We start from the raw sequence: 16,170 nt of genomic DNA on the forward strand, positions 1-16,170 counted from the left end.
GTAATACACTGTCTGGATGTTATCTGGAATGGAAATAAAAACGGAGGATTTCTGTAATCAGTAGCAGCTGTGCTGCACGGATGCGCAAGTATGGGGAATTAAACGGGTGAGCTTCATTTTTATTGGCTTTTATCGATGTGTATCTCTACATGTCATCACGCAGCACGTTTTCATTTTAATACATAAATAATACAATCATTTTTATGGACCTTTGATATAAAAACACACAGAAATGAGAATTTTCAATTTTTTTTGGCATCCATTGTTAGTTATGCCCATATGATGACCACGGATATGGTCTAAAAGTGTGAAAAACGTCTTTTTCATTTCACTGCGCCTTTAAGACACGCAAAATACAGCCCATAGGGTTTTCAGAAAACGGTTAGGATTTTCAGAAGCCATTTCTTTAGAGTCGTCCTCGGGTCTAAATGGGTTAAGAAGAACCAATGATGTCACAACATACAGTGAGTACGCCCGCTAACCCCCGGTAATAACAATAATGCTTCCCATTGTATTGAATGTGATTTAATATTGCGGTATGGAGACCGGCCTAAAAAACATGACAGGACCGACCGCGGGGCTATCGGAGAGAGAGAGACGGATGAAGATGGATAGGAGACGAGATGCAGGGCAACACATTAGATTACATTCACAGTTCTATTATCCCATTCTGACCTGAGATCAGATTCTAAAAATGTCTTCTACATCCCGACAGTTTTCCATTCTGACCTGAGATCAGATTCTAAAAATGTCTTCTACACCCCGACGGTTTTCCATTCTGACCTGAGATCAGATTCTAAAAAGTGTCTTCTATGTCAGTCGCTCTTCGATTTTTCAAAAATAGCAGACCTACAAGCTCGTAGCGCGCCACTCGGTGGCGCGCTATGAGCTTGTAGATCTGCTATTTTTCAATAGCTAAAGCATGACACGATGCCAACACCAAAATGGGTTCCCCGCCCAGAATGGGTTATTCATACACATCCGTTGCAGCGTGTCCGCGGTAGCCTCTCGTGTCACAACGCGTTACGCGTCACGCGTGCGACTGTGTGTGTGTGTGTGTGTGTGTGTACACAGTGTGTGTACAGTGTGTGTGTGTGTGTGTGTTACTATGCTTGTGTGGGCCAAAATGTCACCACCGCATGCTGTGTGTATGTCGTCGTTGCTGTCGGGCAGAAACCTTCTTATCACCGTTTCTGATAAAGCGACCCATTTAACCGGGATGTAGAAACCTCTACTTCAATGCTCTATACGAGTTGCTTATAGCCATTATAGCCACATATTCTGTCTCATCTATAGACGACTCGTGCTAAAGGTATAATAGAAGCTATTCAGGGTATATCTGGGTTGTAAAGCCAGACACCTTATTGGTTCGTATGTGTTGTTCTTGATCTTGGACATTGGGTCCACCGCTGACACACATGTACGAGGAATCCTGCGTGGCCAACACGAACTCCATCGTTCTGTGATGACCGACCGCGCTTTCATAAAGCGATTAACGTGCCGCCCCAGACAGCTGACGCAAGACCTTGCATCTTAATAATCTGGGGTAGACAGTAATATATTAATGTTAGCAATATTAGCAGTGATAACATCATCTATTTCCCTTTCTTTATGTGTCTCTATCGTAGCGCTTTGGAGAACCAGTACATCTCTCTAATGTCCTCTTATCCCATGGGACATTCTGTGAATGAGCACTTTTACTTTTGGTTCGCATATTTAGATTTTTTTTTCTTTTTTTACTTTTTAGTCAAGGAGTATACATTTTGAATCCAGTACTTTAACAGTATTTCTGCATGGTGGTGTTAGTGCTTCTAAGGGTTTCAGGATTAGACATTTAGTGGTTTAGGTTTAGCGGTTAGCGGTGGAGCTACGCCTGATTTATCCTTGAGTTGAGTGTCGCTGTCGTGCACCGAAAATAGCTGATTGTAGATCGCCTATTTTTAGCCCTAGAGTTCATTTAAAAATTGCAACACATGGTGTATGTGTGTGTGAGAGAGAGAGAGAGGGAGAGAGAGAGAGAGAGGTGTGTGATGTGGCGTGATGGCGTTGTGATCGAGGCATTGAATGATGAATAAATGTATGATTATATGCAGTGTTACAGGCTGTTAGATGGTCTTTGTATGTCACAGCTACTGTAGTGTGTATGTGTGTGTGTGTGTGTGTGTGCGCCTGCGTGTGTGTGCGTGTGCATGTGTGAGTGTGTCTGTCTGTACGCACGCGCGTGTGTGTACATCATATTTGTATGCCTGCATATACAGTACTGTAGTGCATACTCAGACAGTGTTTGCGTGTCTGTGATTGTACTGTACACTGACAAAAAAAACATTAAAAAGTTGAAATGGAGACATACAAGGTTTCTGCCGTGTCTTCACAAATCCCCTAGGCTGCCTGTTTTAGGATTAATTGTCAGATGTTACTGATTACCTTTAAGGCACTTCATAATCACGGTCTGGCTCCTAATTACATTCTGGGAGTTATTAACTGAGCCTGTGCGGTACTCGGAGTGGAGGCTGAAGACAAATGGTGACCGTGACGCTTCTTAAAACTTCATCAAGTTTTATTATTATTAGTAGTACTACTAGTAGTAGTAGTAGTAGTAGTACTAGCAAGAACGAAAACTTGGTAATACATCATATACATAAAGAATAGTCATCAAGAATCATACGTAAGCTATACGAACCTAACAGTGGAATATCTAATGAAACTATGCGTATATACTGTACACTATAGAGTGCTACTGTATGTCTACGTACAATGCTATCTAGGTTACATGTGTTTGCATACGCCTGTGGCTGGGGCAAGTGCTACATTTTAACCCATTCTGACCTGAGATCAGATTCATACGAGGTTTCCGCCGGACACACACTGGTCCTGATGAACCCATTCTGACCTGAGATCAGATTCTAAAAATGTCAGTCGCTCTTCGATTTTTCAAAAATAGCAGACCTACAAGCTCGTATCGCGCCACTCGGTGGCGCGATATGAGCTTGTAGATCTGCTATTTTTAAATAGCTAAAGCATGACATGATGCCGACACCAAAATGGGTCCCCGTTCAGAATGGGTTAATGTCTTATTTGTTTGTTCTAAGGTCTATACCGCTTAAGCGCTACTTAATACCATTCAAAACATAGACAAATGTTCCATAGAAATCAAACAAACAGGAGAAGGGCGTACGGTGCACACCAGTATTGTTGAGGTGTTGCTGACCAGTGTTGTTATCGTCGACTAAAAACTAAGACGAAAAATGTTCGTCGACTTGTCACTCGACTACCTTTTTTCACTGACGAAAAATACATGGAAACTAAATGAAAACTAAGCTATGAAGACTAAAACTAAGACTAAATATGCCGTCGACTTTGTCAACAAATAAAAACTAGACTAAAATGTTAGGAAGGGACTAGTGGACAAGAGATCCAGTATAAGTCATTTTACACTTTGTTTGCATGCTGAAAATAACTGATCGACAAGCTCACAACGCGTTGTGAGCTTGTAGATCGGCTATTTTGAGCCAGTATAAAATCAGCCATTAGGACGGCATCAAGGCCCGCCAAAACACCTTTTAATCGACTAAATCACCTGTAGATTTAGTTGACTAAAATCGTATGTTTAGTCGACTAAAACTATCCTAAACACTAAAACATGCCGGGTGACAAAAATGTGACTAAAACTAAATGAAAGCCATTCAAAGAGACTGTGACTAAAACTAAAATAGACATTTGCTGCCAAAAACAACCCTGCTGCTGACCTTAGAAGTGCAGAAACATTGACGGACACGATGCGGATCATTTATTTATTGAGTCTACCAGCATGTTGACCTGGACGGCTCCTCTTCCCTGAGTCCCTGAAGAAGACCATCCCAGGTCCAAGCATATTGGTAATCAATACGTTACCCTGCATCGTGGCTGTGGCTGTGTGTGTGTGTGTGTGTGTGTGTGTGTGTGTGTGTGTGTGTGTGTGTGTGTGTGTGTGTGTGTGTGTGTGTGTGTGTGTGTGTGTGTGTGTGTGTGTGTGTGTGTGTGTGTGTGTGTGTGTTGGGGGGGGGGCAGCTTTTTCTTGACCTGAGGCCGATACGACAAAATATGTCTTCCAAATCCTAACAGTTTTCTGAAAATACTTATGTTAATTGCTATAGGCCTATCTCAGTGGTGCATCAACCTTTTCATGTCAAGGACCCCCAGAAAAGATGTATTTTGTTGCAGACCCCCATCTCAAATGGGGCCCCTAGAAAGCAAAGATTGTAATTACAAAAGATTTGCACAGATCTTTCATGAATTAAGAGTCAGAATCAACCAGAATCAACTTTATTGTCACATTGCAGTTTTACAGTTTTACAAAGTGGGTGGAATTGTGCATATATAGTTCCCATCGTCGTGTCAGACACAAAATGTACAAGTAAAGGGTTTCACATGATTTAGAAGCTTGTTCCACAATCAGCATTGCCTCATCAGGCCACTGCTGGCAAAGGCTCATGCCTTGCTCAGTGTCCTGTGGACAGACTCATGCCATGCCTTGTCAATCTAACTGTTCCTTATAGCCTACAGGTGCTGCTCTTGATACTGTGGTTGTGTGGTAGGCCCCCTTGCCCTTCCTGCGCGCTTTGAGCACTTGGAAAAGCACTGCAATTCATGACTTTATGTGTGGCTGTGCAGTCATACAGGTGCACAGGGAGTAGAGGAGAGGGCTTGGCACACATCCCTGGGGTGCTCCAGTGTTGAGGTCAGCTTGACAGGAAGTCTTGTATCCATTCGCACATGCGTGGGTGTAGCTCCAGGTCTCTTGAGCTTTGTGTCAAGTTTTGTTGGGACAATGTCGAATGACGAATGAACTGTATAGTCCACGAACAAGCATGCGTATTGCGTACATATTTGTCCTTCGGCTGCTTTGTTGTCCTTGTGTGAGAGGACGGTGTGGAGAGCCACGGCGATATATAGCGCCATCGGCGGATTTGTTTTTTTGCGATATGCAAACGGCCACGGACGCAGCAGCGAGGCAGATATATTCTTTCACCAGCCTCTAAAAGCATTTGCTCACTATCGGTTAAACACACACAAAAAAGTGCGGCACGAAGTGACACGCTATGAGTATTGTATCTGTTATTTTTGAATAGCCAAAGCATAAAAAAAATGCTTTTTTGTATATTCAGTACAGCTTTAGTGTTGTCATGATTTTTTCATTACGACGGCAGCAAGGCCCGCCAAAACACATTTTTGTCGACTAAATCGCATGACACTTAGTCGACTAAAACTAGACCAACACTAAAACATTCCAGGTGACTAAAACTAAAAGAAGTTTCAGTCCAAAGACTATATGACTAGACTAAAATAGAAAATTGCTGCTAAAAAAAACAACACTGCTTGACATGGAAAAAAGGTTTGGGAACCCCAGTGCCCTTCCTTACGTCGCCCAGTCGGAGGCAGGTATACCACCCTGCACGCATGCAGGGTTCTATAAATGTGACCAGATTTGCCATTGCGCAAACCAGAGGAGAAGAAAACGAGTTGAAAGCACAGGCAGACTCCTCACATACTAGAGCATGTCTGAAATAAGTGTTGTGGTTCCTTACGTCGCCCAGTCGGAGGCAGGTGCCCAGGCTGTGGATCACGTCCTCGGCCAGGTCTGAGTGGTCAGAGTCCCACACCAGACCGATGCTCACGATCTCCGGAGAGTTCATCAGCACCCGACGGATACGCAGCATCTCCCCACAGTTACTCTGCATTGGTGGAGGGAGGGAGAGGTTGAGAGAGAGAGAGAGAGAGAGAGAGAGAGAGAGAGAGAGAGAGAGAGAGAGAGAGAGAGAGAGAGAGAGAGAGAGAGAGAGAGAGAGAGAGAGAGGGAGAGAGGGAGAGAGGGAGAGACATTGATACCAGTTTCAAACGTTTATCCCAAGCCAGGAACGTGCACACATAGACATGAAAGTGGGGCTTCCTTCAGCCCCTGCCCTTTTACCCCGTCTGTAAAACAACTGCCCTCTCCAGACCACGAATGCAGCATTTATACTACATGGTGAAAGAAATGCACAAATGCCTCTCCTCTCCTTTCCAATGCCATGCCGGAAGTCAACATTCAGGAGAATTGCTTTAACTAATTTGTTTTGAAATCCATGTCGTTATACACACCGCATCTCCACTATAGCTAAAGACTGCTGGGTTGCGCCCCGAAAATAGCTGATCTGCAAGCTCTCAACGCGTCGCAGCGCGACGCGTTGAGAGCTTGCAGATCAGCTATTTTCACTATATCTTTGATTGTTTTGTTCCACTTTTTGCCGTGGCAAAACAGGTCTTTAGAGAGAGAGAGAGAGAGAGAGAGATTGAAGAAGAGGAGCTTGGAGACGATCGAGGCTCGTTTTGCTGGGAAGAGTCTCAGAAACCCATTGATATTAGTGCATTTTTAAGGAAAAAAGGGGGGTTGGAGTGGGGGAAGGTACAAGAAGATTGAGGCGAGGTATAACGAGGGCTGAAGAGGAGAGGAGAGAGTGGGGGGGGCGGGGGGGGATAGATCCAGAGTGATGGATGGGAAGGAAAGAGGAGGAGAGTGACAGGAGGAGGTGGGAGGGAGGGGATGAGGGAGGGAGGGAGACGAGTGTGATCAAACAGGGTTTTTCATCAGGGAGTGACATCGCTAAAAACCCTGCTCCCTGCGTTTGACAGAGCACATGCACACACACACACACGAACGAACGCACGGACGAGCGCACACGCACGCACGCACACACACATATTAACAGTTAACACACATGCACGCGCGGCACGCTCACAGACAAGCCTGCACTGTCACATGAACCTCTGCACAGTGTGACATCTCTATGACACTGAGATAGAAGACAGCCCAGGAGGAAAGAACAGACCATGAAAGAGGATAGAGAGACATGGACTGACAGAGAGAGAGAGAGGGAGGGAGGGGGGTAGAGAGACATGGACTGACAGAGAGAGAGAGAGGGAGAGGGAGGGTGGTAGAGAGACATAGACAGAGACAGGGGCGGGGGGGGGGGGTGTTTGTCCCTCGGGCCTTCTGTTAAGTTCAGAACCATGTGTTCCCAATCCTTCCTTTGAGCCATGACCCTCCACAGAGCTGGTGCATGCGCACGCACGCACACACACACACACACACACACACACACACACACACACACACACACACACACACACACACACCTCTCTGCATACACGCATACCTATACCTGCACACACATGTAATGTAATGTTCGCATGCGCGTGCCGTACGCACGGGCACACACACACACACACACACACACATCCAGGGCTGGCAGAGGGGAGCACGGAAACAGCCTGAGAACACCCTGGCAACCGTACACTCTGCCAGCATACAACACTCTCAAACACACACACACACACACACACACACACACTTGCATAATATTGTGCCTTTGTGCGCTGGCAGCAGAGAAGAGAAGGCAGGAAGGTATTCTGCCAACGCCTGGTTGTCAGTTCCCTGAAAGGGACAATCACAGTATGGGCTCCACAGTGCACAGTACACACACACACACACACACATGCCGCGCGCGCTCTATCTGTTACACAACAACATACACTCTGAGAGTGACAGGTTCATTTGGTTCACCGTGGACTCTCTCTGAGTTACAAATGCATAGTTAGGACTCTCCAGTCAAAGGTGGAGTCACGTCAGAGTGTTTCAGCAGGGAGACCAATTACCACCTGCATTGTTTGAGTCATATTGTGTAAACGCCCATCCCTGCATGCTTGAGAGTGTGGAAATATGACAAGAGAAGGCTGTTCACAGTATGAGTCATGGACCCTCACAGGGCAGTCAGTGCTGCTGTATGGACCCTCACAGGGGAGTCAGTGCTGCTGTATGGACCCTCACAGGGGAGTCAGTGCTGCTGTATGGACCCTCACAGGGGAGTCAGTGCTGCTGTATGGACCCTCACAGGGGAGTCAGTGCTGCTGTATGGGGCCGAGTCATGGACCCTCACAGGGGAGTCAGTGCTGCTGTATGGACCCTCACAGGGGAGTCAGTGCTGCTGTTTGGGGCCGAGTCATGGACCCTCACAGGGGAGTCAGTACTGTTGTATGAACCCTCACAGGGGAGTCAGTACTGCTGTATGGACCCTCACAGGGGAGTCAGTACTGCTGTATGGACCCTCACAGGGGAGTCAGTACTGCTGTATGGACCCTCACAGGGGAGTCAGTACTGCTGATACGACCCCAATTTCTGTTAGCTGATACCGAATACCGATACCAGTGTCGTGATCTCATGTTGTGTTTATAGCTATATCTCGTGTTGTGTTTATAGCTATATCTCGTGTTGTGTTTATAGCTATATCTCATGTTGTGTTTGTAGCTATATCTCGTGTTGTGTTTATAGCTATATCTCATGTTGTGTTTGTAGCTATATCTCGTGTTGTGTTTATAGCACACTCAAATCCAGCAAGTTTGGGCAACTCCAAAGCAAACTCCACATGTCCCAACATTGTATTTACCTGCCATAGTGTCAACCCCTTACCCCTGTGTCGGATCTGTGGTTAGACTGGCATATACTTACCGATACCGATATGACCCGATATGACAAATAAGGGTCGATCCGATACTTTTCCCGATACAGATAGTATCGGGACATCTCTACTTCACGTGTTCAGTCTGATAAATATCCTGCCTTGTTTCTCTTATACCTGCCAGGAGGTGATCCTTGTATTCTGTCTGCCTGGAGAAAAAAACAAAATAATAACTTGGCTTCCTCCCCCCTGAGTACCGCCTATACGTTTTCCATGTGTTTGGGTGTCCGACTTGAAAAGAGAGAGACAGAGATAAAAACAAACACCTGACAACCTCACTCTGTTTGGCAAAACTCAAGGGTGGTCTACTGAGTACTGACGAGACGAGCGAGAGACTATAACTCTGACAGCGCTAGGAAGATAACGGAGGAGGAGGCAGCAGCAGTGGGGGTGGGCCTGCACTGCACCGCCACGCACGCCATCAGCATTCACACCATGAATAAGCTAATGCTGGGCATAGCCGTGGATGCAGTATATACTGGGGGAGCTGTGGATAGAGAGGGAGAGGGGAGGGGGGTTTGGGGCTGTCCGCTGTTGGCTGTGCCCACAGAAGAGTCTCTTTGTGTGGACACTTTGGCAGAGAGGAGAGGGTTGTTGCGCACATAGGAGGGCCAAGCTGGATCTTTTCAAACGGCAGCACTTTCCCATGTGGCCCGACAGAACAGACACAGCTCTGCAGCACAAAAGTGAACACATCTCTCTCTCTCTCTCTCTCTCTGTGTGTGTCAGTATCTCTCTCTTTCTCTCAATTTCACTCCCGCCAGGACTGAGGATGAAACAACAATTTATGCGTTTCCAGGGATAGGTTGGTTATCCCATTCTGGGCGGGAAGGGAACCCTGTTTTTTTTGCTTTAGCTATTGAAAAATAGCAGATCTACAAGCTCATAGAGCGGCACCGAATGCCGCGCTACAAGCTTGTAGGTCTGCTATTTCTGAAAAATCGTGAAAATGTGGCGCAAATTTGGAATATATATTCTTTCAGAGCGAACATTTTTTCACTCAAAGCTTTGCTTCTGGTGGGTGGGGGGGGGTCCCCTGGAACAACATATTGTCAGATTGGGGTCGGAGGCCTATAATTATACTTTGAGAAACACTGACAGAAACTGTCGTGATTTAGAAGACATTTGTAGAATCGAACTTAGGCCTAAATGGGCTATACAAAAACAAATCCTTTATGAAAAGAGCCATGCTTTCGATTTGAAGCCGACAACAATACAAGGTCACCCTCTCTCTCTCTCTCTCTCTACGTCTCCCGAGAAATTCCCCCGTTCGCACCAATCACCAGCAGTGCAACCTCTCACTCTCAAACTTTTCCGGATCAGGGCCCGCTTGAAAAGTTTTCACGCCCCCCCCCCTGGCATTGTTTTTAGAGCATATCTATCTATCTATCTATCTATAAATGTGCCTCGTCTCTGTACAGTATGTCTCTAATCTGTAATCCACGTAACTCGAGAACCGTTCGCCCCACCGACTTCAAATTTGACACACGCGTTACACACCACCACAGGCAGTGCAGTGCCCGGCGCGAGTCCGTCGGACCCACGGTTGTCCAGAAGCAGCACAAAAGCCTATAAACAGGCAGGCTCCGGACAGAGCCCAAATCCAAATCACCCCTAAATCTCCATATATGGAGCTGTCCTGTCCTGACAGAACACTGTAGTTCTGACTACAGGAGATCTCCTTATGGAACTATAGCCTGTTCTGACATCCATATATGGAGCTGGCAACACTTCTTTTTAAATAGCAGATCTACAAGCTCACTTGTGAGCTTGTAGATGTGCTATTTCCTTAAGCGTTGTCACGTTTACACCCCCGCATGCTGAATCTCATCTCTCATCTCCTGCACTCTCTCATTCTATTATCATGTCAATGCATCACCCTAACAACCACTAGAGAGGTGCGTGGTCTTTTACTAGTGCAGACTCGTGTGTGTGTGTGTGTGTGTGTGTGTGTGTGTGTGTGTGTGTGTGTGTGTGTGTGTGTGTGTGTGTGTGTGTGTGTGTGTGTGTGTGTGTGTGTGTGTGTGTGTGTGCGCGTGTGCGTGTGCGCGTGCACTCACAGGGCAGTTGCGCAGGTCTCCCATGTTGCTGGCGTTGCGGAGCAGCTCTCCGAACATGTCAGGCGTGGGTTTCTCCCTGCACTCCAGCATCCTCACCGCCTGGTTGCTGCAGCACGGCACACACACACACACACACGTCGCAAGCACACACACACACACACACACACACACGTCGCAAGCACACACACACACGCACACACATGCACGCACGCACGCACGCACACAACAACATATAGACATTGTGAACGGGGACACACATCATTTGCACAGAACTGCAGGAGGAAACTAACAATAGAGACTTAAACAGTATGACATTAAACAGCAGCTCATCTACAAAATACTAATTTGACGTTCCAAAATCTAAAGAATATATATATGTATTTTAATCAGGTCGCTGCCCTTTCACCCGTCTGTGAAAAAGGTGGCTTCTCTCCAGACCATGAAATCAGCATTTTACTATAAAGAAAAAAGAAACGATCCGGGCACTCAACGTTAAAATGAGGAGGATAGCCTTTATTAAATTAAAAAGGCAACTGCCAACAACCGGTCTTCATCAGGGCAGGAAAGAAAATCTGCATTTTACTATGTTGAAAGAAATGCAAATGCCTCCTTTCCTTTCCTTTCCTACTCTCCTGAACTTGAACATCTTACACTGACAATGTCCCTCTGTGTAGGAAACCTATGCCGTGCTTTCCCTTCTCAGCGTGCTTTGTGCCCAAGTCCAAAGTAGCCGATCTTCAAGCGTAGTGTGAGCTTGTAGATCGGCTATTTTAGCTACAGTATGTGACGTACGACAAAGTACAGTAAAGTGAGTCTAAGTGATTGAAGGAGTAATTCACCCCCACAAAAAAGATTTATGTAGGTCATCAAATTATTGCCATAATAATTATCTCCGTGAATTGAAGGCTTCATGGAGTGTGTAATTGATAGAAAACAAGTCATTTGTTAGTCCTTTGTTGACTAAATGGCTGTGTGTATTTCACAAATACAGCACGATATGAGCCTCAGGGGATGTTTTTCTTTATTTCCTGTATAACCTCTCAGTGGTCTGGAAGTAAAGTGTGTTGTATTGATCTGTCATATTCATTCGTGCTTAACCCATTCTGACCTGAGATCAGATTCATAACGAGGTTTCCACTGGACACACACTGGTCTGATGAACCCATTCTGACCTGAGATCAGATTCTAGAAATTGTCAGTCGTTCTTCGATTTTTCAAAAAATAGCAGACCTACAAGCTCGTATCGCGCCACTCGGTGGCGCGATATGAGCTTGTAGATATGCTATTTTTAAATAGCTAAAGCATGACATAATGGGTGCCCGTTCAGAATGGGTTAAACATGAGACGTTGTGTTGGCGGAGATCCCTCCACGCAGACGAGTATCCCTAGAGATGATCACACCAGATTAACCACAAGAACATAGACAACTGTAATCCCTATAATTAATGGAAACAATATGGAATATATTGTGTTATTGTCTCTGTTGGGTGGGTTGGGTAATGTCTGCCATAATGTGTAAACAAAACAAAATAAAAGAATAATAATGTAAATTTGCACCAGTGATGACAGTGCTGTCAAATCAAATCTATGGGGGGCGCCCACTGGCCTAGTGATCCTAGTGGCCTATATAGGCTCTGGCCTGACAGCGCGTCGCGTGTTCGAGTCCCGTTCATGACGACGTTTGCTGCGTGTCTCTCCCCTTCTCTCTCTCTCCCTGTCTATCTTCACTTGAAACTATCGATAAAGGCAGAAAAGCAACAACAAACAAAAACAATCTATGAAGCCATCTATGAAATCTATGAAAAATAATTGAGTGTCTCTGCTTCATCGCTCTCTCAGCTATGGGCCTGAAAAACATAAGATAATTTCCATAAAAAAGAAGACTGGAGTCATTGAAGAGATGAATTACAACGCTATATGATGATGATTTATATGTTTACACGTGAGATCAATTCCAATAACCAACCAAACGAAATGAAACAAAACGAAAAACAAACCTGTACGCTTCAAAACTGAGCGTGGTATCGACGGTAGACTCGGCAGAGGCAAAGAAAAACATCAATTATCTTCTAATAATATGTCATATACTGTACTGGCTGTCTCAGCATTTTGCTGCTATATTGACTATTTTTTTCCCTCAAAACTTAATTTACAGCTGCCATTACGGTTTATTCGATATTTGGTTGAATTATTAATAAATTATTAGAAATGAGGCAAGGCAAGTTTATTATAGCACATTTCAACAATAAGGCAATACAATAGATAGATATGTAACACCCAGGATTCAAACCTTGGTCTCCCTCGTGGAAAGCAGACGTTTTAACCACTAAGCCAAAGGGAATTCGCTGTGTCTCGGGGAGGATATATGTTAGACTTTTAGCTCATCGGCCTGATGTTTTGAGCCACTCTGCGACGCTCACGCCTCTTTTGACCTCCTCCCACAGGGAAACCCGATACGGTCACGGCACCAATGTAACGCCCGGATTTTGAACTCGAGTCTCCCACTTGGAAAGCCAATATCGTAACCACTAAGCTAAAGGGAATTCCCTTGGGGGACATATTAAGAGTTTTGGGTCATCAGGCTGAGGTTGTGAGCCAGTCTGCTACAGATACTGTAGGTAGGTAGATAGATAGATAGATAGATAGATAGATAGAGTAATCTTTCGCTGTTTTGCCATATTTGTCACAGTACATTTGCACACACCTGTGTGACATGATCAGTCTATTAGGAGCACTGGGCAACTAACCAATAGGGAGCAGTTAAGAGGCTAAGTGCAGTTAAGTGTCTTCATGCTCAGGGACAGACACGTAGGACGACTGGGAGGTGAACCGCTGACCTTTTGATTACCACACGGCCTCTGAGTGATTGCCCACTAACTACATAGATATAAAAGAGCTAGACACCTCTTTGTCCGCTGCAATTCATTGGAGCGACCTGTATTGCATGGAAGCACACGCAAGGCGGACGTCAAGCAGAAGACTGGCACTCAAGTGACTATAAAGACCTGCCCCCCACCTGCCTCTGACTGCCCCCCACCTGCATATAACGACCTGCCCCCACCTGCCTCTGACTGGCCTATACCGAACGTCCGCTCTGTGACCAGACAGTGGCCTTGTGGTTAGAGTGTCCGCTCTGAAGCTGGGAGGTCGGGGGTTCGATCCCCGGCCGGGTCATACCAAAGACTGTAAAAAATGGGACCCAATGCCTCCCTGCTTGGCACTCAGCACTTGGAAAAGTCCTATAAAAATGCAATTAATTATTATGGCCACCCCCCTGAGTCTTTTGCCTCAAAATGAAAGCATAAAGACAAAGTCCAAAAGAATCCCGCTCCTAAAACAGGACATTTAAATCCAATTAAAAATGGTTATTAACAGCCTGGGCTGTGGCTCAGTAGTCCAGGCACCTTGGCTGGTAATCCAGTTTGGCAGTGTGCCACAGGTTCGACTCCCGATCCCGACGGCCCCCACTGCATGTCCTCCCCCCCCCCATCTCTCTCCCCATTTCCTGTCTGTCCCTCCATAAAATATATAAAATAAAGGCGAAAGCCACAAAAAAACATTTAGAAAAATAGTTATTAACCCAGCATCCGTACTGTACTAGTGTAGACTGTAAAGGGGACTAAATTCATGAACTGCTGTGCAATAAAACACAGCACGGAAAGAATCTTCAGCTTTGAGTTACAGTGAAATGAACAGAGGACTTTATACTGTGTACAGTACTCTGTGCGTGCATGCGTGTTGAAGCAATTCCTTTAAGGATAACAATTAGAGTGTGTTCTCCCCCTCTCTCTCTCTCTCTCATCCTCCATGCTTGTCTGGCTGTTTCGCGCCCACGTTCACTCTGTTCTCTTTAGTGGCATACAGCAAAAACCACTCCACACATACGTGTACATGTCCCACCACCGCCACACACACACTCAGCCTTCAGCAGACTCCCAGGAGATGGTCCATCAGAGGCGTGTAGTAACAAGTTACATTTACTTAAAAGGGCTAGGACACAGGGTAGCCTTGGTTCCAGGGCTGCTTCGCTATGCACTCCGCGAATAGTTTTTGCCACTCCGCTACTCAGTCTGGCCAGCAGGCTGTTGACTCGTATTTCATAACGTCACCTGTCAGGCTGTCACGTACTCTACTGTACAGCCATGTTGTTGCTGATACGTCAATCAGCCAGCTGTGCCACTCTGTCCATGCTACTCGACTCGTCTCGAGAGTAGACCCTACGGTAAAGTCGTAAACGCTAGTTTGATTCAGTACTAGTCCACTGTCAGATTCAGTAGTACCAAATAAAAACTGACGGCTGTGTGGGCTGAGTTAAGTGAATGATACGTACGTTGCAGGGCACTAGCTGTGTGGGCTGAGTTTAGTGAATGATACGTATGTTGCAGGGCAACAGCACTAGCTGTGTGGGCTGAGTTTAGTGAATGATACGTATGTTGCAGGGCAACAGCAGTAGCTGTGTGGGGTGAGTTTAGTGAATGATACGTACGTTGCAGGGCAACAGCAGTAGCTGTGTGGGGTGAGTTTAGTGAATGATATGTATGTTGCAGGGCAACAGCAGTAGCTGTTTTTCAAACCCACAGACCAATCAGAAGCCACGGGTCAATTTAGATAAGTATCTGTCATGTCAGTTTGAACCTATCCTGTATACTTGTATAGTCTCCAGTCCAGTGTTGTTTTTGTCAGCAAATTTCTATTTTAGTTCAGTTATAGTCTATGGAATTAAACTTCATTTAGTTTTAGTCACATTTTAGTCACCTGCAATGTTTTAGTTGTTTAGTCTAATTTTAGTCGACTAAATGTCATGTGAGTTTAGTCGACTAAATCTACAGTTGATTTAGTCGACTAAAATGTATTTTGGCGGGCCTTGATGGCGTCGTAATGGCTGATTTTACACTTTTTACAGTGACAACTGGTTCACTGGCTGATTAGCAGTGTTCTGTCAATAGGCAGTGACAACTGGTTCACTGGCTGATTAGTAATGTTGTTCTGTCAATAGGCAGTGACAACTGGTTCACTGGCTGATTAGCAATGTTGTTCTGTCAATAGGCAGTGACAGCTGGTTCACTGGCTGATTATCAGTGTTCTGTCAATAGGCAGTGACAGCTGATCCACTGGCTGATTATCAGTGTTCTGTCAATAGGCAGTGACAACTGGTTCACTGGCTGATTATCAGTGTTGTTCTGTCAATAGGCAGTGACAACTGGTTCACTGGCTGATTAGCAGTGTTGTTCTGTCAATAGGCAGTGACAACTGGTTCACTGGCTGATTAGCAGTGTTGTTCTGTCAATAGGCAGTGACAACTGGTTCACTGGCTGATTAGCAGTGTTGCCAGATTTAGCGAGAGAAATATAATGCGACAGGGCAACGACAAAAAATAAATACAAAATCTTGAAATAAAATCTTGAAATATTTGTATATTAATCTGGGGTCCTTGCCATGGAAATGTTTAAGAACGACATCAGTAAACAAACCTAAAAAAGTAACAAAAAGCTTACAAATAGCAAAAATGCAACTAGGGAAACTTTGACAGAAAAAGACTCGCTCACCATATAGAAACTAGAAGTAAAACTCCTTAGACT

At 45.3% G+C, this 16,170-nt stretch overlaps 1 protein-coding gene across 1 annotated transcript in view; it reads right to left on the bottom strand.

The window, feature by feature from the left end:
• Positions 1-16,170, bottom strand: part of usp54b (ubiquitin specific peptidase 54b) — a 159,202-nt gene that overhangs the window by 40,307 nt on the left and 102,725 nt on the right. The window contains exons 7-8 of the mRNA XM_083787457.1: positions 10,592-10,697; positions 5,525-5,711 (exon numbers count right to left, since the gene is read on the bottom strand). Of these exons, the coding sequence (XP_083643583.1) occupies positions 5,525-5,711; positions 10,592-10,697 (293 nt within the window). The remainder of the gene's footprint in view (positions 1-5,524; positions 5,712-10,591; positions 10,698-16,170) is intronic.

The sequence above is a fragment of the Protomyctophum parallelum genome (genome assembly GCF_964188405.1).
Source record: "Protomyctophum parallelum genome assembly, chromosome: 17".
Classification (NCBI taxonomy): Eukaryota; Metazoa; Chordata; class Actinopteri; order Myctophiformes; family Myctophidae; genus Protomyctophum; species Protomyctophum parallelum.